Source organism: Brienomyrus brachyistius, unplaced genomic scaffold (genome assembly GCF_023856365.1).
Source record: "Brienomyrus brachyistius isolate T26 unplaced genomic scaffold, BBRACH_0.4 scaffold58, whole genome shotgun sequence".
NCBI classification, from domain to species: Eukaryota; Metazoa; Chordata; class Actinopteri; order Osteoglossiformes; family Mormyridae; genus Brienomyrus; species Brienomyrus brachyistius.
This window is the reverse complement of record NW_026042333.1, coordinates 1,648,437-1,675,583: the sequence shown is the minus strand read 5'-3', so window position 1 is coordinate 1,675,583 and position 27,147 is coordinate 1,648,437. Positions and strand designations below refer to the sequence as shown.

At 42.3% G+C, this 27,147-nt stretch overlaps 1 protein-coding gene across 1 annotated transcript in view; it reads left to right on the top strand.

The window, feature by feature from the left end:
• LOC125724951 (NACHT, LRR and PYD domains-containing protein 12-like) overlaps positions 1 to 27,147 on the top strand; it is a 195,503-nt gene that overhangs the window by 60,351 nt on the left and 108,005 nt on the right. The window contains exon 7 of the mRNA XM_049001442.1: positions 12,876 to 12,989. Within this exon, the coding sequence (XP_048857399.1) occupies positions 12,876 to 12,989 (114 nt within the window). The remainder of the gene's footprint in view (positions 1 to 12,875; positions 12,990 to 27,147) is intronic.

Genomic DNA, 27,147 nt, shown 5'->3' with positions numbered 1-27,147 from the left:
GCACAGACTAATTATGAGCTAGAGTCAAAAATGTTAATTTTCGTCAAATTAAGTCATCACCTATCGATCCCAATAATCAAAATAGCAAATAAATACATTGAACCATCATAATTTAAATGTTTTGTACGGGCTTTGTCTTCAGAAATTAGTCCTTTATCTTAAATTTTCTTGTTTTTCTCCACTCACTCGCTGCATGACTGGGAATCTCCCCACTGATTGTTTGGTTTCACCGTGAAGCGAGACTCGCTTGCTTTCTAAAAATTTGCATAGAATTTCCAATGACATCACTCTGAACCAATAGAACTCGATTTTATAAAGCCCTGTTGATGTAAACAACTTCTAACGGATGTAACTCGGTCATTTTTTGTCCGATTCCAAAAAAACCATGTATTAATTTGAAGGTTTTAAAAAGGAGAATCTAATAATAACTACAACTGCATGTATAATTTTAACCACAAAAATATTTGTTGATGCATTATGGGAAAATTATGGGAGTTAAGGTCTGTTAAACTTAAAAACTGAAATAAATAAACAAACACAGATTTCAAAGTACCTTTTCTTGAAAATGGTTCAGTGAATGTTAAGCAAAATGTGTATTGGTAATAGCTTGGGACCTTGCCTTTTAGAGGGTATAAGGCTTGTTCATACACTATGGGAAAATTCTGGGATGTGTCCTGTCAAACTTGGCTCATATAAGCAAATTCACGTAGAACCATAGCTTTCGAAGTGCAATCACTAGAAAATGGTACAATTGACTAAATTTTGTCTGGAAATTGCTTAGAACTTTAACGCTCAGATAGTATATAACTTGTTTTTTGCATTATGGGAAAAGAAGAACATTTTATTTTAGTGCATCCTGCACTTCATAGATATGACAGTAAATCTTGAGCCATTTTCTATGCGCGATCGCTTAGAGTATTATTTCCCATTTGATATCGTAATGTTACGTAAAGCGCGCGTGATTTGACCGTAGTCGTTAAGATGTAACTACTTGTATGCATAAATTAGGATATATAACAACAACTGCACTGTAACCCTGAAATGAGAATTGCCGCAGTATTATATATTCATGAACTAAGGTGCGGCCACCATTACCTGTGCGACTATATAAAATGCTCCTATACTTTCATTTTCGCATTTGTCTGTAAAACTGCAGCTTTCGAGGGTCGTTTGGAAAAGGTGAGCTTGTTAAAGAAATTGACTTATACACCGTATAAACTGTAGGCTAGTAAACCCCATAACTCGTTAATTTTGTCATTCTGTATTTTTTTTCTAATTTTTTAAGCTCTCTTCTGGAACTGTCAGTGATGTTCTCTAATCATTTTATATCTAAGGAACTTATGTAGATGTGCAGAAGGATTTCAAAATCTGTATTAATAATGGCAGTAATTCTAGCAATTGTATATTAATATTGTTAAATTCCAGATGTACTTATATTTTACCTTTAACCTCCGTTACCCGTGTGACTATATCCAATGCTTTTGAACTTTTACTTCCACAACTGTTTGTAAAAACTGCGGCGGTCGAATGTGGTTTGGAGAAGCCGAGTTTTTTTATACAAATATTTGCATATTTCAGTACCGTGCAAAATGTAAGAAATCCAATATAACTCGTTCGTTTAGTGGTTTTGTGTCCAGCTGATCCATGTTTTGTTGAAACGTCTTTGGCTGGAATTGGTCTTTACGCTTGTTCACCGACCGCGACATTCCTGGGGAATTCATAAAGATTTTGAAATCTTTCTACAAATCTGTATTAATATATTAACTCTTTCTAGCAATTTTTCATTGTAAAGTAGGAAAACAGACGTTGCAATTACGCCATTACCCCGGAGCCCTGTTATAATTCACGCAAATCAGTTTATTTTAAAAGATCAGATACAATATAGAAGAATCTATTTGACTGTAGTTTTACTTTTAAGCGATGTAATTGTTTTATGTTCATATTAGGCTATAGCACAGCATTTTAAGTCAACAACTGTACGGTAACCCTGAAATGACAATTGCTGCAATATTAAATATTCATGAACAGTTGTGTGGCTACCATTACCTGTGCGACTATATAAAATGTTTTGAACTGGAAAAGGTGAATTTCTTAAACAAATAGACCTATATACCGTGCAAATTGTAGCTAGTAAACCCCATATTTCGTATTCTTTTTTTTTTTTTTTTTTTGAGGCGTTTTTTTGGCGGAACTGTTTGATTCCGTTGTTGAATCACGTTATACCCACGGAACTCATTTAGAATAGTGATGTGTCGGTCGCGAACGAAACGGCTCTCGGAGCCGGCTCTTTGAAGTGAACGATCGGAGTCGGCTCTTTGAAGTGAACGAGAGGAGCCGGCTCCTGCCTGTGAGCCGGAGTCAGAGCCGCTTTTTTAGTTCTATTTTTTTTTCAAGCTGCACGGATTGGTCAACCACACGATGCGCGTCTGCTCTGAGCAGGACGGGGAGCGCGGTGATGCAGGGTGCGTTCGACTTGGGCTTTAAGTTTTATAGGCCATAAGGTGAACCTAGAAAAAGTGGCTAGAAATCACTTTTCGTTCCCACGTCTGGGCACTACGTTTTTAATGAATTTCTGGATAGACAACAGTCTTATGGCTTCTATGTTAAAAGTTCTCCACAAGAAATACTGCAGTTTTTGTCAGGATGCAAAAATGTGTATAATTAGGAATTTACAAAAAACGAAAATCTCATGCTGCTAGTTTGGCCTGTAACTTTATTAATACGCATTTAATCAAAACGAAATATATGTCAAATCCACATTTATACATGTAGCTACATATCTGAGACAAGTATTGGTGCATTAATCAACTCAATTTTGAAGGAAGACCATGAAATAATGCAATTTGTTTTTTATAACGCACTTCAACTTCACCGATTGGCACCAAATAAAACTGAAGAACAAATTGAAACTTAAACATTTTTGTTATGTTTTATTTATCAAAATGTTCAGTAGGCACTTAGGAATCACACAAAATTAAAGATAAAAACAGTTTTTGGTCCAAGTTGGCTAAAATGACTTGAAATGCTGGACTGCTGCACTAATTTTTCAATAACGACAAATATTAAACATTTTACAGCGGCTTCATTACAGCTCAAATCCAAGTAACCTGTGACACAGATCACCTTTACTCATCACTACTATCCTTATCACTTTTATCAGAACCATCTTCACATGTAGCTCTTTCCTGTGTTTCCTGGAAAACATTTGTACAATTGAGACAGCGGCATAAATCTGTACAGGACAGATTTGCAGACATACAGGAGCATCTTCCAGTCTCACATTTGCTTGCAACTGCAGTGGACAACCTGCAACACACTATCAGGGGCTGGATTTCTAGTCATCCACGTCACTGTTAACTCCCCATCCTCGAGGTGCCATCCATTGCCAACAGGTGAAGGGGCACACATTTTACCTTTCAGAGAATGTCTCATTATGGCTGCTTGGTAGTTTGCCCTTTTGCAGTGTTGGTACAAAGCATCACTTGTCGGAGGCATGGATCGTTCTGGCAAAGCTGATGATGCCATGCAGAATGCTTTGTATCGTGCATCGTTCAGACTTTTAGCACATGATTGGCCATATAGGTGACAGACATATTTGCAAAGCACTTCAAAGGTAGACTGGTCCAAATTAAAACTGCTACCCAGATTTATAAATGCAGTCAGGTATTCCTCTTTCTCGCAAGCAACAGAAAATGACTTTTTTTCCCCCTTGCCATAAAAGGCACTTGTAGAGTCACAGCCTGAGAAGGTATGGATCCAAATAAGTGCCAAACATACACTGTTGCCGAGAGCTGATGACACCTTACATAAGTCAATGATCCTCGTTTTGTTGCCAACCCTAGTGAAAAAATACAATCTGCATGGTGAATCTGGCTGCAGACTTAATGCAATCACTGCCACATCAGTATCAGGGCTCTTGATGACTACAGTTTGGTGTTCCTGTGCAGCATGTTTTGCATGAAAAAACAACCTGGTGTCACATTCCTCATGATCACATGTCAGATTTTCAACAGCACTGACAGTTTGTAAATCCTCTGTTACAGCCATGCAGTGACACAGGTCTCCATGTGTTATGTATAAATGTAAGTCCTTACCTAAAATGGTAAGATCAGCGTCTCGCCACATTACATAGAGGAATTCTGCCAGTGCTTCTTTGTTTGTCCCATCCGACAGAAACTTCTTCCATTGTGTTGGTGTCTTTTGATCCCGTCCATAAATTTTTACCTGTTGTGTGCCACCAACAGCTCTGCGTGATTGTTCTACATTTTTAATACTAATTTCTGGATACTTGTCTATCACAAAATCTATCCGTGTACAGTTGTGCTTGAGAGCAAGCTTGACTAAGTACTGTAGAATAGTGTCAGCAAGCTCCCCGAAGGTACTTGGTATGGACTGAATGGCTTGAATGACTGCCATGCCATCAAAAAGTATAGCTCCATTTACTGGTACTCTGTCAACTAAACAGTCTCCACCTTTGGTTTCCAGAACATCCATGAGAGCTGATTTGTTTGTTTTTGCAAGAGAACCATCAGCACTTGATAAAGGATATGACACAGTTCCCAAGGAGTAGGAGAGAATTTCCCTCAAGTCTATCTTTCTTCTTTGACCTATGACGAGCAGTCTGGAGAAAAGCTTCTTGTCTGCACGTAGAATTACTTCCTTGCCTGCTGCAGATTTCTTCTTTGTCTTGGCTTGATCACTGAATGTCTTTAGTTTTAGTTTTTTGATGGGGGCAAATATGTCAACTGATGGTGATAGCAGTCTTTGGTCCATAAATTCCTGAACAGCATTTTCCCCCTTTTCTGAAGCTGTGAGCAAATCCATCATAATTTCTTTAGCTGCAACTATTCCAGAGCTAAGACACACAATGCCATCTTGGTGTGAGTCAAAAGGATTCAGCATGGAATCTAGTAGACTTTGTCAAGAACCTGGTGTACTGTCTGTAACAGGACTTGTGATGTCGTACTTCCAGAGACACACGGTCTTTGTCTTTAATATGCACAAGAATGCTAGTGTCTTCCTTCATCTCAGCTGCTTTGAGCAACTGGCCTGTAATAAATATGTATTTAAAAAAAACATAACAGTTCTCACTGTTCATGCATATGTGTTTGCAAAAACTGACTGCACTATAAACATTATAATGTACATGTAATGTAAATATTGATGTATTTGAAAGTTAGTTCTGGTTCTCAGTATATGGCATATAACTTTAAGTTCAAACGTGTGCTTTATACCTGCCGACAGCGTCTCCGCTTGTGAAAGATTGTCCTTCTGGCGTTTGCCTGCCACAGTGATGTACTTGTCCGTTTTCTTGCAAATTATGCACAAAGCAGGAAGTACAGGACCCGAACAAGCTATCGGCAGTCCGGTACTGGACCTAAGTTTTTTTGTTGGGCAATACGTTGACGAAATACTATTTCCCGATGACACAGACTGGTCTGTGTTATGATCATCACCAGCTTCAGGGCGCCGTGAAACTCGTTTCTCGGCCGCATCCAAGCGCTTTTTGTCAATAAAACGCCGGTAGCAAGTGGAGTGAAACCCTGCGTCTTCGGGCACACGGTCAAACTCGATTTCTAGACAATGTTTGTATGTTTCTGCTATTTTCTGACTCTCACCCAGCAAGTCAAGCCACCGTTTGATGCAGTTTCTAAATGTATCCCACCGTGTGCGTGTAAAATCCTTCGTTTCTTCTTTTTTTATGGACGTGAGATGCATTGTTTATAAACCCTTTTACTGACTTTTGGTGGAGGTCTGACAATAATTTCACCCTCTTCGCTACTCGATAGTGACGACAAGGGCGCTGCCATCTTGGACCATGTTTACATGTCGTTCCGACGTTATGCCATCTCATTGGTCTAGCGGCAAGCACGTGACGCGAAGCCGCATCTCTCACCTTTAAAAAATGATTACGCGAGGATGGGACTATTGCCAAATTTATACACTTGTAAAAAAATAACTGCTGGATTATATATGGGGAACTTTTATTTTTTCATTCTATACCAATTGATCCTTTTATTGGAATAAAAAGAATGTAGTGCCCCATATATGGGAACGGAATGAAACGAAAAGCTGCTTCACCTTACGGCCTATTATGTCGCCTTGCTCTCGTGAGGTTTTTGTACCATGTGACATGGTCACAGGTGGTGATGTTTTGTCGGACAAAAACAATTTAACCGTGATGCATTGCGTCAGGACCAGAATGCATTGCTTTAAGCCAGCGCTGCAAACGGCTGCGTGAAGTCGAACGCACCCATAGACAAATACAGCAATCGCAGGCACAGAGAAAGAAACAGGAAGGAGACGCGCACGACAAAAAGAGTGACTGCAGGAAACGGAGTGAAATTTGGATACATTTCAATTACATTGATAATACAAAGTAATGTAGAGTGTGCAAGGTTAAAATCTCATATCGAACAGGGTCTACAAATAACCTGCACTGGCACCTGAGAACTGTACATCCATCAGTGCAGTGGGAAGAAAAAAGGCAAGCAAGTGAACCTGCTACTAATGAAAGTCACAGTTTGTCTACTGCAACTGTTGAAAGTGCCAGTTTGTCAGTGTCTACACCGTCATCCAGTACAGCACCACAACCACCTAGACCTACAACCTAGAGCTCTATGAGACAGTTTGTGCAAAAAGCTATGACTCCAGTAAAACAGAAAACAATTGATGAGGAATTGGCTAAAATGATTGCACGTGATTTCCAACCATAGTAATTCATTTCACTAATAATTTTACATTATTTTTCTTAAAATATATATTAAGCACCAAATAAAATCTGAAGAGCCACTTGGGAGCCATAAGAGCCGGCTCTCTTAAAAGAGCCGGAATTCCCATCACTAATTTAGAAGGATTTCGGAATCTTTAATATGAGACGTACCTTATTACAGTAATTATACAACTAGTAAATCCCAAACGTACTTAAATTTTACATTTTACTTCCGTGATCTGTGTGGTTATATAAAATGCATTTGAAATTCTTTCACTTTCATAATCGTCTATAAAAATGGAGGCGGTCGAAGGTATAGTTTGGACAAAGTGAGTTTGTCCAACAAAAATATGTAAGCTACATCTCAATAGCGTGCAAAATGTAACACACCCCAATAACTGGTTAATTTATTGGTTTTGTGAGAAGTCCTACTAAACAAAGTTTTTTTGACACGCATTTGGCTGGAACAGTTTCCACCAATTTAAAGATCCGGGGCTATAGGTGAAGTTTACCTGGGGTTGATTTTTTCAAGGAACATTGGCATCGGGGCGTAAATATTCGGCTTGGGGTTCATGGGGAACTCATGTACAGTAAATGTGCAGACGGATTTCAGCATCCGTATTCATATAATAACTTATAGGCCATATTCTAGAAATTAGTTAACTATTAAATATCAACCATATTTATATTTTTCTTTGTAAATAAGCAAAACTGACGTCGTGGAACTCCATTACCCCAGAGCGCAATTATAATGAACACAAATCAGTTTATTTTAATATACAATATATAAAAACAGAATAGTCCATTTTACCCGCCTTTTACTTTAAGCCAACTCCAAAGACACTGTAAAACATACTGCGTGTTGTAACCACAGTCATCTGCGTGACTATCAGAAAGACGTCTTCATTCCTACAGTCACCTTCATAATAGCCTGTAAAACTGCAGCTTTCCTGGTCGGTTGGGAAAAACGAATTTAGCAACATATTTCTTGAACAGCGTGTGTGACGGAGCCATGCTGCTTATTAATGATACTGAGATAATTCTGGTTTCAACCACAAGGTGGCCTTTATTGCACCCGGGTCAATCGTACTCACAACGCACTCATACTGCCCACCGTGCCCGTTAATGCGCACACTCCTAACGTACGGTGGGCGCACACACACACACACACACAGACACACACACACACACACATATTAATATTTAACACCATAATTGACATTACAATGCATGTGACCATGGAGAACTATTTACAAGGCTAGCATCAGTCCAACCTGCTGCGTTGCCTGCCGGTACCTCAGCGCTACACTGCACTCCATCTCTGGCGTTAACTGTCCCTGAACCCCCACAAAGTCCCTGAAATGCAGGGTTCTCTGCTATTTTGTCTAGCTCACGTGGTGGTGAAGTTGGGGCGAATGCTGCATACCCCCCTTGAAGCTGTGTGCACAACTGGGCAGCCTCTGGGGAGTCATTCACTGTTAAATCCTCCATCACCTTCCAGAAAAGGCCTTGGAGGGTGAAGAACGTCCCAGCCAGAGACTTAGCGGCAGGCAGCTGAGCCTCCAGCTTCCTCTAGGGGGCAGCGGCAGCAAAGCGAACTCCGGGGATACTCAGAGGTGGCTTCAGATGATCACATGAGGGGTAGTGGCACACAAGAGGATCGTACGATCAGGTCATAACACAGAGGTTAGCAATAGTAAGCAATCACTCACTGCACCTCCACACCCGCGCACTGCACTCATTCAGTGCTAAATGATAAGCAATCACACTGACACGGGTGCCACGTATTTGTGCTTCACTAAGCAGAGCAGTTGTGGTTAATTGAGTGTGTGTGTGTCCAGGAGAGAACTTGCTGGTTAAAATTGTGAGATTGTAAAATATTTTTTGAGCACCTGTTTCAACTTTGGGTGGCATGGTGGTGCAGTGGTTAGCACTGTTGCCTCACACCTCTGGGATCCAGGTTCGAGTCTCCGCCTGGGTCACGTGTGTGGAGTTTGCATGTTCTCCCCATGTCGTCGTGGGGTTTCCACCGGGTACTCCGGTTTCCCCCCACAGTCCAAAAACATGCTGAGGCTGATTGGAGTTGCTAAATTGCCCGTAGGAATGCAAGTGTGTGGGAATGGTGTGTGAGTGTGCCCTGCAATGGACTGGCCCCCCATCCTGGGTTGTTCCATGCCTCCGTGCCCATTGCTTCCGGGATAGGCTCCGGACCTCCCGCGACCCAGTAGGATAAGCGGTTTGGAAAAATGGATGGATTTCAGTACACCAATTTGACTTTAATGTTGAAATAGATGCTAAAACATGGAATGATTTCATAACTAGAGAAATTTGTTTTTAACAAACACTAGCAAAGGTAGCTTTTAGTTAAGATTACTTCAGTGAGCAAGGAACGATTTAAACTACAGTATGTAAGAGTAGTCGTAAACGATCATAATTTGTCTAAGTCTTACATGACAGAATAAGTAAACTTAAGAAAATATAAAACAGATGAAACAGTTTCATTAACGTCGGCTACGGTAGAGTACAGAAAAGGTGTCATGACTAAAATATTCCCAAACTTTGGAAGATTGTGTACGAGCCTTTTTTGCCGCGTGGTTCTCCAGAGGCTCTGGAGCTCTGCTGCTAGATGCAGCCATGTTGCCTCGTGCGCTCGCGGGGGGGAAAAAATTAGGAAAAATTTTCCTTTTTGCAGAGTGGTAGGACATGTCTCATTAATATTTATGAGAGAAGTGCATGGTTACCCAGTGCATTTTGTCTTACAAAATAGGTGGTACTGCTGGCACCGGCGATATTAGACAAAACTATAATGGATTTCAGTCCATAATTGATATAGTTTTAATACTGCCAGCAGAGAAACAACTAGCCAGTTTCTTAGCGGAATAACTTTTTATCGTAAATGAAAACCATGCCGCACGTCCCATAATAGTGAAAGCGACTTAAACCAGGATTCGCCATTTTGTCCGGGATAATGGACTTTGCCAACGTCAGTTTTCCTACTTTACAAAGAAAAAAAATTACAGCTGGCATGTAACCATTTTGTCAAGAAATACGAATATGATTCTGGAAAAATAGAAAGATATTTTTGTTGCCAGGTAAGATTATACTCGTCAGATTAAACCAATAGTAAAATATACATGATTGACTTACTTAAATAAAAGTATGGAGTTTGATCTTGGTGTTTTCCAGGTGTGGATACGTACAGTCGTGTGAAAAAAATTAGGACACCCCATGAAAGATTTTATTCTTTATTAAGAAATATCAAGATTACATCTTCTTTCAAATCTGTAGATAAAGGTGATGTAATTGCATCACTTATGCAAAAACAAGAAACAAATTCACTCATTTAACAAAGGAAATTAACTAAGATGGCAATTCCTACCGAGGAAAAAGTTAGCTAGTATTTCCCCCTTTTGCTGAAATAACCTCAACGAGACGTTTCCTATAACCATCTATCAATCTCTAATTTGACTGGCAGAAAGTCCCCCCCCCCAATGCAGAATTCCTTAAGCTGTGTGATGTTTGAAGGGTGTCTTGCATGCACTTCTGCTTCAAATCACCCCGCAGCATCTCAATAGGATTCAGATCCGGGCTTTGACTTGACCATTCCAGAACTCTCCATTTCTTTCTTGTAAGCCATTCCTTGGCACATGCACCCTCTGATATGATGAAGACGTCATAGTGGATTCTATGATGGTGAGCTGGCCAGGTCCTGCTGCAGCAAAGCAGCCCCAAACCATGACATTTCCACCCCAAGCTTCATAGCTGCTATGAGGTTCTTTTGCTCAAAAGCTCTTTGGTTTATGCCAAACATTCTCTTACTGCGCCCAACTAATTCAATGTCAGATTCATCTGTCCATAGCTCATTGTTCCTTAAGTCCCAGTCTGTGTCTTGATGGTCTCTGGCAAACTTCAATGTTGCTCAGATGTGTTTTTGACAGCAGGGTTTCCTGCTTGCACAGCTCCCATTTAAATCAAACTTGTGCGTCTCTTTCTGGTGCTAGATGCATGTACCTTGACATCAGCTGTGGCAGGAGCTTCCTGTATGACCCGTAATGACCTTTTAGGATTTTTGGAGATGTCTTTCAGCATGCTGCTGTCTGCTCTTGGGCTGAACTTGCTAGGACAGCCTGCCCTGGCCCTGCTGGCAGTTGTTTTAAATGTGGATTATTGTGTAAATTATTTTCCGGAGAGTGGAATGGCTGATTTCAAACTCTCTTGATATCTTTTTATATCCTTCCCAGACTCGTATGCATCTACAAGCTTCTTTCTGAAGGCCTCAGAGAGCTCTTTGGATCTCACATGGTGATATCACTCATTTCCACAATCAAGGGCAAACCAGACTAAATGTCTGTGGTTTAAATAAGACAGGCTCCACCAAAAAGCTCTGTAACGATGTTCTAACCATCTTCACCTGATATGGTGCCACCTGAATCTAACTCTAGGCATTTTAAATAGTGATGAATGTGAGGGGGTCCAAACTTTTTCCTCAGTGGAAATTAGCATCTTCGTCAATTTCTTTTCATAAATAGGTGAATTTGTTTCTTGTTTTTGCGTAGATGATGTAATTACATCTTTATCTACAGATATAGCTTGAAAGAAGATTTCATACTGATATGTTGATATTTCTTAATAAAGAACTAAATATTTAATGGGGCGTCCTAATTTTCTCACGTGACTGTATGTTTTTTATATGTATTTTTTATTTCAGCAAATTGGCCTGTAATATATTTTTAAAAAATCTAAATTTACTTGTCAATGTTTTTGATGAAATTACCGACGTGATGCCCCGACCCCCCCAAGTATGGAATTTTAAAATGTATATATAATATATAAGGGAGTATATATAATCCAGTTACATTGACATTTATTGGTCACTTACGGTTCACAGGGCTATCAGGTCCCACTCATTGACCATGAGACACACGCATTTCAACCAGTTCTCACGTCATACCTTGTGTTTCTCACGCTGAGAAGTAAGGAATAACCCCCCACCATGGCGTCCCGTTATATAAGGTTAATGGACGTGGCGTAGCCAATCGGAGTGGAGTTTTCCGCCGAGTTCATAGCTGTCCCGAGTTATACAGAGCTAACAGCCACCTAATAGCCAATCGGAAAATAGCATCTTTTTTCGGGGTAAATTTCAAAATAGGTTACACATGATCGCTGCAAGAACATTATTACATAGATGCGCACATGGAGTGCAGAGAAGGTGGGAGTGGAAGAGCAGGATCCGATGTTCTGACGGGTTCTGCTCCCTTGTCGAAACATGCTACCATAACACACACCGGCGGTTGTGTGGTTTGACCGAACACCGATAAATACTAAATTTGGTGGAACAACAGTGTGGAAAGTTGTTCTTTATTGTGCAGTACAGTTTGAATTATTGAAGTCGTCACATTTGCATAATGTGACATAACATTTCATAATAATGACTAATGAGAATCACAATGGTATTATGAAATACAATTCAAAGATTATAGGATGTATCTATTAACCCTTCATGTTCACAGAGGCCCCAGCAGGAATCAACTGGTCTGGATCAGCACAAAAATGGACAAGGAGAGAGGAAATAGAGGAGCTGCTTCTGAAATGCGCCCCCCTGTGGGGTGTAACAGAAAGAGCCCTGAGAGGTAACAGTGTTACAGCCCACTAGCATGCATGTCTCTCTGGGTCTATAGTCAGGCCAGAACATAAAAGTAAACTGGGCTCCTAGCTAGGGCTGGTCAGTGGGCAGCACTTTAATATGTGTAGCTTAATAAAAATACCTCGCCATCTTCTGTCTTCACCGTCTTCTTCCACAATCAACCAGTTATTTTATACTAGAGGCGAGCAACAGACCATCCCTCCTATACAAAATGGCCACATAACAAAACTAAACAAACAAACAAAAACATATATAAACAGGTAAAAAGGAACATCAGTCAAGTCTAGTTGTGGGGGTTTTTAACAGTGATGCTAAACCTTTCATATAGGAATCAAATTTTTAGGTGACAATTTATTTCACGTTAAAGCTATTTGTATACTAGCCTGTTTACATCAAGAGCTTCCCAGCATATCAAAGTGCATGAAGGCAGAGCAGAAGGCTAAACAGCAGTGTGATGCCGTCCCCATTGTATGAATTATATTTATACCATGAGGGTTTGTTTCCTCTCGCTGCCCACAGTGTCCTGATGGAGAGAGCAGACTCCCCTGTACCCAGCTGTGTTTCCCTGAAGAGTGACAGGTCAATTCATGAACCACCCAACTTCAGAGAGGGACCTTTTCCTACTGATCAAAGGTAAATGTGCATTTAAACAAACACTGTTAATGACATTCAGACTCTCAGTCAAATGGCACAGAGACGCATACAAGCTATGAGGAAAAAAAATATTTATAATGAATGCAGCAATTTTTACCTTTAACAGATTCCATCACCTTGAGAATTTAAACAAAGGTTTTGTCTGTATTCTATATAAACAACATTTGATGTTATTTATATAGAATACATCCATTTTCCAAACTGCTTATCCTACTGGGTCGTGGGGGGGTCCAGAGCCTATCCTGGAAGCAATGGGCACGAGGCAGGGAACAACCCAGGATAGGGGGCCAGCCCATCGCTGGGCACACTCACACACCATTCACTCACACACGCACACCTATGGGCAATTTAGCAACTCCAATTAGCCTCAGCATGTTTTTGGACTGTGGGGGGAAACCGGAGTACCCAGAGGAAACCCCACGACGACATGGGGAGAACATGCAAACTCCACACACATGTAACCCAGGCGGAGACTCGAACCCGGGTCCCAGAGGTGTGAGGCAACAGTGCTAACTACTGCACCACCATGCCGCCACCGTATAGAATACAGACAAAACTAAAGATATCGCCCCCTGGAGCCTTGGCTGAGTTATGGACCAGACCAGAGGGGCAAATTAACCATGAGGGCCCCAGCAGATAGAGCTCATGCCGACCACCTGGGCCCCTGGGGCCCTTTCCAGATACAGCGAGCATTAACTCCCAAGGCTCTCTGCCCCCCCGGCATGTAGAGTGCAAATTGGCCACCTGGAGCATTTGGCAGACGCCAGCCGCCTGGGGTAGTTGGTACACGCCGGCCACATGGGGCACTTGGCATGGTTTTTCGAAACTCTTGCTGGATGTGTTGTCATAGCAGCACATCCAAATCCCCAAACCTGCTCAGAGCAGGTTTGTTCTGCGTAAACGAGGATTAGCTCACAGACTTAATCAGTGTCCGGCCATGGAAATGGGTTCAGTCATGGCCTCGCCATTGATATACATAAAATCAACAAACACACACACACACACACAGAGTCAATGATGAAAATACATAAATATGTGAAATATTGTGTATGTACTTCATTTGTTCCCATGTCCTGCTTGATTGTGCTTGTATTTGATCTGTAATTATGACAATAAAAGAATAATGAAACACTGCAAATGTAATACTACATTCAAGTGATAAATACAAATACAAGGGGATATTCCATGAAAGTAGCTAAATAAAGCCAGACTTTCCCGGAAACGTCAGACTCAAACTAGTGGCATCTCTAAACATAGCCTCATGTCATTCTGCTAACGCAGTTCAGCTTTAATTAATCAAAGTTCATACAAGACAGACTTGGTGTCAGGTGTGTTCGTCTGCCCCCTCAGGCCCTGTCAGCTCTCAGGCTGCCTGCCCTGCGTGCGCAGCTGGGACAGTTATGCAGCTGCAGATAAGAGGTCAGGTGTGTTCCTCTGCCAGACTCTGCCCCGCCAGGTCAGGAGGAAGTCAAACTGCCCCCCCATCCTTTGTTCCTCCTCGATGTGCCTCTAGCTGCCCAGATCAGCCCCTGGCAGAGTTACAGCCTGTGTTGTAGCTCGTCACAGTGTGTATAACTTGTGCTGATCTCTCTATAGCACCGGCAGATACTGTGTTTGTCTTGGGTTGCGCCTATGATAATGGACACCAGGGGGCGCTGGGCCCCGACAGCAGGGTGGTGTAAGCTGAGAGGCCTGCCTCCGCTAATACTGCTCGCTCCCCTTCTCACCCGCTCTCACACTTCCCCCTGTCCCCGGTCAGCACATCCCCATCACATCCTAATGGGATAAGAACATTCTGAAGGTTTGAGGCAGCATCACCAGCACTTGAGTTCATGGACAGCTGTGTGTATGTTTTCCCTCACTGCTGCTGGCTGACAGACAAAAGGTGATCCCTGAAGCGGTTAGTATTCTGTAAGACAGTAGGACATTCCAGAGGGAGTGGTGCACACTGATGACATCATGCACATTATGTCCACTGGGATGGAGAACATGTGCAGGATGATGACACGTTTAATGTTTAAGTATATTTAGGCAGCGATATTGCCCCAGCTAGTGGGGGCCTGGGGACCAGCTGGTACAGAAGCGGGGGGGCAGGGATGCAGACAACAAGCTGATAGGAGCCCCCCCCCCGTCTGACTTTCCCTGCTCACCTGCGAGTCCCAGGCCGGCGCAGCCGTGGGCCAGTCGCTCACAGAGCAGGCGGCTCCATTGATAAGCAAAGCAGAGCCTTATCGGGGGGTGGGGTAGTGGGGGGCGGATTCACTGTTTGCTGGTTGCATAGGAAGCTGTGTGTTCACTCTGGGGGGGGGGGGGGGGTAACCCTGTAGGTGCTGAATTTAACTAACAAGCTATTTAACCAGTTTCCTGACTGAGGATAGTGAATCAAATGCTGGTATTTAGCTCTGCTAATCAAGTGAATGACTCTAAATGTCACCGAGTACAAAGGGCTGCATAGAAAACTGTCCTTCCTGCCTGCTGTGTCTCTTTGTGCAGTTCAGTACCCGGACTCTTCTTCGACGAATCTATCATGCTGTAATGGATGCAGTGTGTGGTTTGGCATTGTCATGTGGGAAAATGCATTTCTTCCCTGAAAGAGACGTCGTATGGATGGGAGCATCCGTTGCTCTAGAACCTGGACATACCTTTCAGCATTGATGGTGCCTTTCCAGATATGCAGCCTGCCCCTGTCACATGTACTAATGCACCCCCACACCATCAGAGATGCTGGCTTTTGAACTGAGTGCTGATAACACGCTGGGTGGTCCTTCTCCTCTTTAGTCCGGATGACATGGTGTCCCTGGTTTCCAAAGGGAATTTCAAATTTAGATTCGACTGACCACAGAACAGTTTTCCACTCAGCCGCAGTCCATTTTAAATGAGCTTTGGCCCAGAGACGACGTCGGTGATTCTGGATCATCTTCATATTCGGCTTCTTCTTTGGATGATAGAGTTTTAACTGGCATCTGTGCATGGCAGCGCGAATTGTGTTCACTGACAATGTTTTTGGGAAATATTCCTGAGCCTATTTAGTGATTCCATTACAGAATCATGCCTGTTTGTGATGCAGTGCTGCCTAAGGGCCAAAATATCACAGGCATCTAGTCCGGTTTTTCACAGAGATTTCTCCAGATTCTCAGAATCGTTTGATTACATTATGTGCTGTAGATGATGAAATATTCAACCTCTTTGCACTTTTATACTGAGGAACTTCTTTCTGAAATTGCTCCACTATTTGTCAGTGCAGTATTAGGGGGATTGTGACCCTCTGCCAGTCTTTACTTCAGAGAAACACTGCAACTCTAAGATGCTCTTTTTATACCCAGTCATGTTACTCACCTGTTGCCAATTGACCTAATTATTTGCAAATTGTTCCTCCAGCTCTTGGGGTTTTGTACCACTAACTTTTTCAGCCTCCTATTGCCCTGATCCCAACTTTTTTGAGACATGTTGCTGTCATGACATTCAAAATCAGCCAATATTTTTCATGAAATAGCAAAATGTCTGTTTAAACATTTGATATGTGTTCTATGCTTTGTTATGAATAAAATACAGGTTTATGAGATTTCCATATCATTGCATTCTGCTTTTATTTACAATTTGCACAATGTCCCAACTTTTTGGAATTGGTGTTGTAATATACCACAATGTTATTCTTTATCTGCAGTAACAGCAATTTTAATGGGGAACTTTTCAGTCTCTGTTACATTTATGTAGATAAATTGATGTCTTTATGTTTCTGCCTAATTCACAGAGACCAAATGGAAGAATACAGTTCAGATCTACATGATAAATCGGGTTTATCATCCATATTGAAGGTTTGTATTTATTGCTGATATATATTTTCTTGGCTGTTATGTGAATTAGCTTAGATTTTATACAGCTGTATAATAAGAAATTCATCATGTTAAAGAAAATATGTTTTAAACTATGATTCACAAGTGAAACTCTGAAAAGGTTTGGTGTAAGTAGCAATAATTAACTGTGACTGTTTATTTTAGTCACTAGAGGAAAAAGCCATGAAGTTTCTAAAGGACGAACTGAAGACGTTTGTGAGGCACCTAGATCAGAATTACCCAGAATGCTCTGAGCTTCAGCTGGAGGAGGACAATGACCTGGACTGTGATGGTCAGATGCAGAAGACCAGTGTTAGAGAGGTAGCTCTGAAGATCACACTGTACATCCTGAGGACCATGAAGCAAAATGATCTTGCTGACTTGCTGGAGAAGAGTAAGAGCTTTATAACATTATGTTCATGTACAATATTGTGTAAAAGTCTTAGGCAGCCAGAGAAAAGGATGTTTAAATGGTCTTCATGTTGGTGTAGATCTACTATTATATGTATGTCAAAGTGTGTTTGCCATTTCAGAACCTCTCCCAAAATCACCCTAATATTTGCAGAAATCGTGCAGTATATCCACGTATTTTTTCACTTGACCACTAACACACCTCATGTGGCTGATCAGTATCTTATTTTAAACTAATTTATTTAATGAAGGAAGTGAGCTGGTGGTGAAATTTAACAAATACATGGACTGGCTGTGGTGCCCCTGAGGAGAGGTTTGGGAAATGAAAAGGGGTTTTGTGTTTTTTTTGGTTCTGAGCAGATATACACTTACTACCCAGATAAATGGCTTTAAACATTTAAACAAAGCCTAAGGCTTATTCACGGTCCTGTATGCGGTGTTCCAGTAAAATACGCATGATAAAACTTTCAATTTCACATTTACAGTCACAGGGAAATATCTAGATATGTATGTGTGAAGAAGTGTGTTTTTGGAAAATATTTTTCCTCTCATACTGGTCAGGATCACGATGAGAATTAGTGCATTTTCTCTCATTTCTTTTCAGGACAGCTCATGCTACAGGAAATCAAATGTAAACTTAAGAAGCAATTTGAGTGTGTATTTGAAGGGAAAGCTAAGGAAGGACAGCCAACACTTCTCAGTGAGATTTACACAGAACTCTACATAACTGAAGGTGGGACTGGAGCAGTGAATGATGAACATGAAGTGAGACAGATTGAAACAGCATCCAAGAAAATGCGAACAGGAGATACTACAGTCAAGTACAAAGATATATTTAAACGGTTATGTGGGCGTGTGACACCTATCAGAACTGTACTCACTAAAGGGGTGGCAGGTATCGGGAAAACAGTCTCTGTGCAGAAATTTATTCTCGACTGGGCAGAAGGAAAAGCAAACCAGGACGTTCACTTCATATTTGCTCTTCCTTTCCGGGACCTGAATTTGATTAAGGGTGAATACAGTCTGATTGAACTGCTTCACCACTTTTCCCCAGAACTGAAATCATTTGAATCCTCTGAGCTGTTTAGGTACAAAGTCTTGTTCATCTTTGATGGCCTGGATGAGTGTCGCCTTCCTCTGGATTTTCAGAACAATGAGAGCTGGTTTGATGTAACAAAAAAATCATCACTGGATGGACTGTTGACTAACCTCATTAAGGGGAATCTGCTCCCATCCGCTCTCCTCTGGATAACCTCCCGGCCAGCAGCAGCCAATCAGATACCTCCTGAGTGCGTCCACCAGGTGACAGAGATACGAGGGTTCAGTGATGCCCAGAAGGAGGAGTATTTCAAGAAGAGATTTAATGATCAGAGCCTGGCCAGCAGGATTATCACACATGTGAAATCATCAAGGAGCCTCTTCATCATGTGCCACATACCTGTGTTCTGCTGGATTTCAGCCACTGTGCTTAAGAGGTTTTTTAGTGAGAATGACAAGGGAGAAATTCCAAGGACTCTGACTGAAATGTACACACACTTCCTGATCTTTCAGACAAGTTTAAAAAATGACAAGTATATGAAAAACCATGAAACTAATTTTAAGGAATACAGCAAGCAATTCCTTTTAAAACTCGGTAAACTGGCTTTTGACAACCTTGAGAAAGGGAATCTCATATTTTATGAGCAAGATCTGAGAGAGAATGGCATTGATGTCACTGAAACTTCAGTTTACTCTGGAGTGTGCACAGAAGTCTTTAAAGAGGAGTATGGGTTGTACCAGGAGAGGGTGTACTGCTTTGTGCATCTGAGCATCCAGGAGTATCTCGCTGCTTTATATGTGTTTCTGTCAAACTCATCAGCTGACCTGCTGAAGACTGCAGTGGATCAGGCATTAGAGAGCAAGAATGGACACTTGGACCTCTACCTCCGCTTCCTCCTGGGCCTCTCAACAGACTCCAGTAAGACTCTGTTACAAAGGCTACTGGGGCCGACAAGAATCAGCTCCCATACCATTAAGGAAACAGCCCAATACATCAAGGAGAAAATACAGGAGAATTTATCTCCAGAAAGGACCATCAATCTGTTCCACTGTCTGACTGAACTGGGTGACAATTCTCTAGTAGAGGAAGTACAAAGATACCTAAATTCAGGAAACATTTCAGCAGATCACCTCTCACCTGCACAGTACTCAGCTCTGGCCTTTGTGATGCTGATGTCAGATGAGGAGCTGGATGTGTTTGACCTGAAGAAATACATCAGATCAGATAATCAGCACTGCAGGCTGCTGCCTGTGGTCAAGAACTCCAGGACGGCTCTGTAAGTGACGTGGGGATGGGAAATCATGTCTGGTCTGGCAGTAATACATGGATATTGTTTGAAATGTGTAATATATATTAGATATTTCTCCTCATGGATTAATAAGTGGGTTTTATTTTGATAATCACAGCTATAGCTGTTTGTATAGCAGTAGCTAATCTTGACCACAGCCTTTATAATGACTGAAGGTAGTGATGTCACTTTTTGTTTGTTACTACGTTTCCATTCCCATCCAGTCTGCCTTCTGATCACAGGCACAGCGTCCTAACCTGCTATAGAAACAGTGAGGGCTCTTTATCCACAGGGTGTATAAGTGGTATGTGAGTGTTATTGTCAGCAGGCGTGTTCATGTGATGGAGCCCAGAGCTGGGAGCTTCCGTATGACTGCTGTCTCTGGCTGCTCACTGGCGCCCTCTTCTGGCCTCACCTGCACCTGGCTGAGGATGTGACGACACATCTAGTCCGGCAGAAATAGATAAACATTGTTTAAAATATAAAATGAATATGTATATATGTAATTTATTTCCCCTCTTTTATCAACAAGGCTTCTTAATCTAGTTTATATTAACTGAAGGTAGTGATGTAGTAAAAACAAAAAAGACAAGATTTCCATGACCATCCTTTGTGTAACAAATAACCAAAGATACAGCATCATACAGAATGGTCCAGTTTTCATTATTAGTGGGAAAACCACTCATATTCCTTTAAGTTCTGGATGCTGTAGGAAGCATTTCTGTAAATACTGAGTGTGGTGCGTGACTCTTTGGGTTTGGACTCTGTGTCCATGAGCAGAAGGTCGCTGGTTCAGATCTCCTGGCCGGCAGAGTGATGTCATCGCTGGGTCCTTGAGCTGCAGGGGTGCTGGATGCTGGGCGATCCTGCGCTGCGACCCCTAAACTTCCTCTCACCTGTATATGTGTCGGCGTGTCTATTGGAGAGCAAGATGGGAGGGGCGAAAAGACAATTTCCCCATGGTCTAAAAGCACTTTACAGCATCCTCTCCCAAAGCCCACAATGAGCAATTCAGAGGGGACAGTGGCAAGGAAAAGCTCCCTAGAAAGAAGAATCCTTGGGAGGAACCATAGTCAAAGGGGGAGCCCATCCTCCAGCGGGCAGTAGAGGAAGCTCTAACCCTAACCAGACTCAAAGGGGGAGCCCATCCTCCAGGGGGCAGCAGAGGAAGTCAAATGATCAAGATGGCAAAGTCCTAATTCTCATTATCCCAACATTTCAGTCACAAAGCGGGAGGCAGGGAGGTGATGACAGGCAAGTGCTGGAGCTGCTTCAGATGGGAGGGAGAACAGTAGTACGGCAGCAGGGTAAACAGGGAAGATGTCACAGACAGAAGGGTGAGCAGGCCGGAAGGACGTCACAGGTAGTGGAGACGTCGCAGGCAGCAGGGTAGGCAGGACATCTTGAAAATTTGGGGTCTTCAGGCAGCACAGCCCAGGGGGAGGAGGGGAAATAAAATGTGCAATTAGCCAAAGTAGGGGAGACTAGAGGCAGTGCTAACAGTTATTTGAGTGTAGTATGTAAGCTCCGGCAGATATGGCTATGGCAGCATAAGTAGGAGGGAGAGGCAGGTGGGAAGGCAGGCATGGGGAGTCCCTGAAATGTCAGCACTCCAGTTCCACAAGGGGGTGTGAAGCTAAAGTGACAGACTGACAGTCCAGTTTATCCAAAGCCAATGGCACCGATCCCCACCCAGCTCTACACCTCACACTATAGGTCTGACTGGGAGTGAGCAGTTAGCTAGAGCTAGAACTAGTGTCCCTATAAGCTAAACTAAACAGGTGTGTTTTTAGTCTAGACTTGAATATTGAGAGTCAGCCTGAATCCCGCACATCCGCCGGAAGACCATTCCACAGCTGAAGAGCTCTATAAGAGAAAGCTCTGCAGTCTGCCGTAGCTCTTTCTACCCTGGGTACTAACAGATATCCTACTCCTTGAGATCGAAGAAAGCGAGGAGGGTTGTTTAAAGCCAGCAGGTTACTAAGGTATTCTGGTGCAAGGCCATTCAGTGTTTTATAAGGCAACAGCAGTATTTTGTAGTTAATCCGAGACTTAACTGGAAGCCAATGAAGTGAGCATAGAACAGGGCTAATATAATCACATTTTTAGTGTTTGTAAGAACTCTGGCTGCTGCATTTTGTACCAGCTGAAGTTTATGTGAGGATTCAGATGGGCACCCAGAAAGGAAGGCATTACAGTATCCAGCCTGGCATTACAGTATCCAGCCTGGCATTACAATATCCAGCCTGGCATTACAGTATCCAGCCTGTCATTACAGTATCCAGCCTGGCATTACAATATCCAGCCTGTCATTACAGTATCCAGCCTGTCATTACAGTATCCAGCCTGGCATTACAGTATCCAGCCTGGCATTACAGTATCCAGCCTGGAAGTTATAAAGGTGTTAGTGTTTCTGCTTCATGAAAGGAGAGCATCTTCTGAAGCTTGGTGAGGTTCCGTACATGATAGATCACAGCTTTAGTGATGCTTTTTATGTGAACATTGATCCAACATTTGGATCATTTGTACGAACATTACATTACATATTCACATTTAAATAGCACATCTTACCCTTAGATAGGCGTGGCTGTTAGTTTGTGATAATACTAATAAATTGCACATCTGGGAACAACATATTTTGGTTGCTGTGGCTTATCCCAATTATCTGTTCTCCAGAATTGACAATATACACATTAATTCAGTATTTTAATGCAGAATAGTAGAGGACAAAGAAGTGGACCACAAAGATCAGATAAGGGCCACAGAGGAATGTGGAAAAGGGGGGGATGTTAAACAAAGAAAGAAAGAACCTCTGATAGTCTGGAAAGAACCTAGAAAGATAGAAAGAACCTCCGCCGCTGGCGGAGTGTTAACAGGCACCAGGGATCACATCTATAACGGGACAATGCTTGTGAAATTCTGCACAATGCTTCTTTTTAACTGCTTCAGAATCTTAGGCTAGAAGGCTGAACTGAAAGCGAATCATGAATCCCTCTGTTATCTTGCTTTGTATGTAGCCTAAGCGCGTTTCCCCAGCAAAGACGCTAATCGCCGGTTAGTCACTGTCAGATATCGACACCGGGATACTTGTCTAATTACGCTCATTACCGATAATATCATCATATCACCCAGACGTAATTGGTGATTTGACATGTTCCCAGGTATAACAATACAGGGAGAGAAAGGATTTTACTCATGGGATCAGGAATCCAAGTGCCAGTTGCTTCTGCATTAGCTGTTGGGAATGTTCACATCTCCTCCTTTCAGTGATACGTGTCGAGTGTAGGGACACCTGGCAGAAAGATGGCTAAGGACTGCACTGGAAGCACTGGTCTGACTGTTATGGGAGGTTCACGTCCATCTTGCTGTTGATGTGTTCCTATATATTCCTGTATATTCTGTGATTTTTGGCTGTAGCTTCTACTAAATGTTTTACCTCTAGTTTTGAGCAAAGATGCACTGACTCACAATTAGTGATCACATGACTGCAGCAGATTGTCAGGACACACAGAACACTCTGCAGACTATAATTCATTTTGAAGTGTAAACTCTGCTACTAATTATACTGAAAACAAATGCTTATTGTAATGCTTTGTATTTTACTAATGTGTAGGATGTGTATATGTCTGTGTCTTAAAGTGTTTTCTATTTCAGGCTGAACAACTGTGATCTAATAGATAAACACTGTGAAGTGCTGTCTTCAGCTCTAAGATCAAACTCTTCCACCCTGAGAGAGCTAGACCTGAGTGACAATAACCTGAAGGATTCAGGAGTGAAGCTGCTCTCTGCTGCACTGGGGGATTTACACTGTAAACTGGAGATACTGAGGTCAGTATTACTGGGTATTTTACACTGTAAACTCGAGATATTGAGGTCAGTATTACTGGGTATTCTACACTGTAAACTGGAGATACTGAGGTCAGTATTACTGGGTATTCCACACTGTAAGCTGGAGGTACTGAGGTCAGTATTACTGGGTATTTCACACTGTAAACTGGGGATACTGAGGCCAGTATTGCTGGGTATTCCACACTGCAAACTGGAGGTACTGAGGTCAGTATTACTGGGTATTCCACCCTGTAAATTGGAGATACTGAGGTCAGTATTACTAGGTATTCCACACTGTACACTGGAGATACTGAGGTGAGTATTACTGGGTATTCCACACTATAAAGAGGTGATAGTGAGCAATTAGCTAAGGGAAAGGGAGGAGGGGTCCTGCCTTGTCTTAGACACTAAACTGTAATTCTTGAAATATTTATTAGATCAATCACATTTATTTAATAATTGTAATGATGAGGTGATATTATTTATTGGGGAGTTTCTGTCTCTCTCTGCAGGCTGTCAGGCTGTAGAGTCACAGAAGAAGGCTGTTCTTCCCTGGCTTCAGCTCTGAAGTTAAACCCCTCACACCTGAGAGAGCTGGACCTGAGCTACAATGACCCTGGAGACTCAGGAGTGAAGCTGCTCTCTGCTGTACTGGAGGATCCCAGCTGTAAACTGGAGAAGCTGCAGTGAGTACAGAATATGCATTTTACACAAAGTAACTGGACACCAAGAAAACCCACAATGCCTTTCAGCAGTTACATGATAAACAAACACAAACAGCTTCTGTTTTCTTCTCCTACTTCCTTATATCCCACAATCTTATCAGCCCTCCATCCATGCTAGAAATAATTAAGCAGTGAAGCAGGAAACATCCATTCAACCATATAATCCATGCAAAACATTTGTGTTGTTCAGCAAAGTTAACAGCACTGTTACAGTTAAACATGCTGACTTTAATGTGTTATGGACAAAAAAATAATGGGACACCAAACAGAATCGGGATATTTGTTAAAGTGATTTTTAGTAATTTAATTGTTTATTATGTCATGGCCCCTATTCTCCTCATTTGAATGCAGTGCTGCAGTGTAAAAAGTGGATTTAAAAGTGTTTAATTTTTTTAAGGTTCGGCCGGTGTGAACTCACAAAGAAATGCTGTGAGGCACTAGCTTCAGCTCTCAGATCAAACTCCTCACCCCTGAGAGAGCTGGACCTGAGTGACAATGACCTGCAGGACTCAGGAGTGAAGCTGCTCTCTGCTGGACTGGGGGATTCGCACTGTAAACTGAAGATACTGAGGTCAGTCTTACTGGGTATTCCAGACTGTAAACTAGGGGTAGTGAGGTGAGTATTACTGGGTATTGCACACTGTAAACTGGGGATACTGAGGTCAGTATTACTGGGTATTCCACACTGTACGCTGGAGATACTGCAGTCAGTATTATTGGGTATTCCACACTGTAAACTGGAGATACTGAGGTCAGTATTACTGGGTATTCCATACTATAAAGAAGAGATAGTGAGCAATTAGCTAAGGGAAAGGGAGGAGGGGGCCTGCCTTGTCTTAGACACTAAACTGTAATTCTTGAAATATTTAGTAGAGCAGTCACATTTATGTAATAATTGAAATGGTGCGGTGATCTTATTTATCAGAGTGTTTTTGTCTGTCTGTCTGCAGGCTGTCAGGCTGTAGTGTCACAGAAGAAGGCTGTTCTTCCCTGGCTTCAGCTCTGAGGTCAAACCCCTCACACCTGAGAGAGCTGGATCTGAGCTACAATCACCCAGGAGACTCAGGAGTGAAGCTGCTCTCTGCTGTACTGGAGGATCTCAGCTGTAAACTGGAGAAGCTGAAGTAAGTACAGAGTGTGTGTCTGACACGCTATAGATACTTATGCATGTATGTGAAGAAGAGGCACCAATTAATAAATGGATACAGCAGTACTATGTCATTCTGCTTCTCTTATAGTGTGGGCCACGGTGGAGAGTGCATGACCAGACCAGGCTTACAGAAATGTAAGTGTGTTTGCATGTTTTTATTAATAATACCATTAATGCTATGTTATGGTTGTATTCACACAATTGTTGTGATGAGTGTGACTTTTTGTACTGTGTAGATGGATTTCCATGTTTGTGTTTAGGTGAGTTTCATGTCATTTTAGACAACATCCAAACGAGAGAAAAAATATCAGAATCATCACCAGAAACACTATCAATTCATGTAATCGTTTATACTCATATTGTCTTTGTGTTTGTGTGGGAGTGTAGGATGGTTAAAATATATTCTGATTTATACATCTTTAATTTCACAAAAAGAGAATCCTTTGCATTTCCTCTTTTTGCGCATGCCGTGAGTGTACAGTATGTGTTTTCTGTGTGAGATTCGTTAGTATTGTCCTAAGACGGCACCCATAGGCAGTGACACCGGACTCTCTCCTCAAGTGTGAAATGTGAATTTGCATTTTTACAGGGTGGTTCTGGAACACTCCTTAATATTCATGAGAGTATATTACTGATTGGTCACTGAATCCCTTAAACCAGGGGAGCCAAAATCCAGTCCTGGAGGGTCAGAGTCCTGCACATTTTTGGGTTTCTCAACAAGAACAAGAAATGTATTTTTGTTTTGTGCATTATCACAACATTACATCGTCTCAAAGAGCTTTACAGCATCCTCACCCAAAGCCCCCAGTGAGTAAGCCATAGACGACAGTGGCAAGGAAAAACTCCCAAGAAGGAAGAAACCTTGGGAGGGACCAGACTCAAAGGGGAAGCCCAACCTCCAGGGGCAGCAGAGGAATCCCTAACCCTAACCAGACTGAAAGGGGGAGCCCATCCTCCAGGGGGCAGCAGAGGAAGCCCTAACCCTAAGTTCCAAGTCACACTGTCCAAATCATTAGATTTGAGAAATAACCAGGGAGCAGGGAGGTGATGAGAAGTCGGTGCCGACAGCAAGGCAGCGGGTCATACATGGAAGATGACACAGGCAGAATCACGAGCTGGATGCAGGGACGTCACTGGTAGTGGCAACGTCACATGTAGCAGGGTGTGCTGGACATCTTGATAGATTGCGATCTCCAGGCAGTACAGCCCAGGAGGAGTAGGAGAAATAAAATGTGCAATTAGTCAAAGTAGGGGAGACTGTAGGCAGTGCTAACAGTTAGGTGAGAACTTCCTATGTTCTCCTCATTTAACACACCTGAGTCAACTCCTTGTGCTAATTAGCACACAGCTTTTGAGCTGAATCATTTATGGTGGAACAGGGAAAGAACTAAGCTACACAAGGTTTCACCCCCAAGGATTGGATTTGGACACTGCTGTCTTAGGCAGAAGAAACAGGTAGCACATGTCGATGTTCAATGGCCAATCAGGTAGTGCCCCTCTTATAAATATTAATCAGCAAACCAATCGTGTAGGGCTTCGCTCATGAATATTTAAAAAGTTCTCCTGTTCCACGGTGCTAAAAGAAATTAGCGTCCGGGACACACTGGATGTGCGGTGGAAAATATGAAATTTAATTTCGGCGCCCATGTTAACAGATTTGAGCGGGCACGTGCCTGCGCGAGATGCGGGGCTCAAGCCTCGCAGCAGCGGCGCCGCATCTAGAGTCAAGCGAGCGATAAGCGGTTCTCTATGGAAGCGTATTGTATTCATCTGGGCAAAAAATAGTTCTGTTTTTCCGAATTATCTAAGGAATAATTCACGACGGGCCGTTGAATTATTAGAAAATAATGCACACCCGATTTG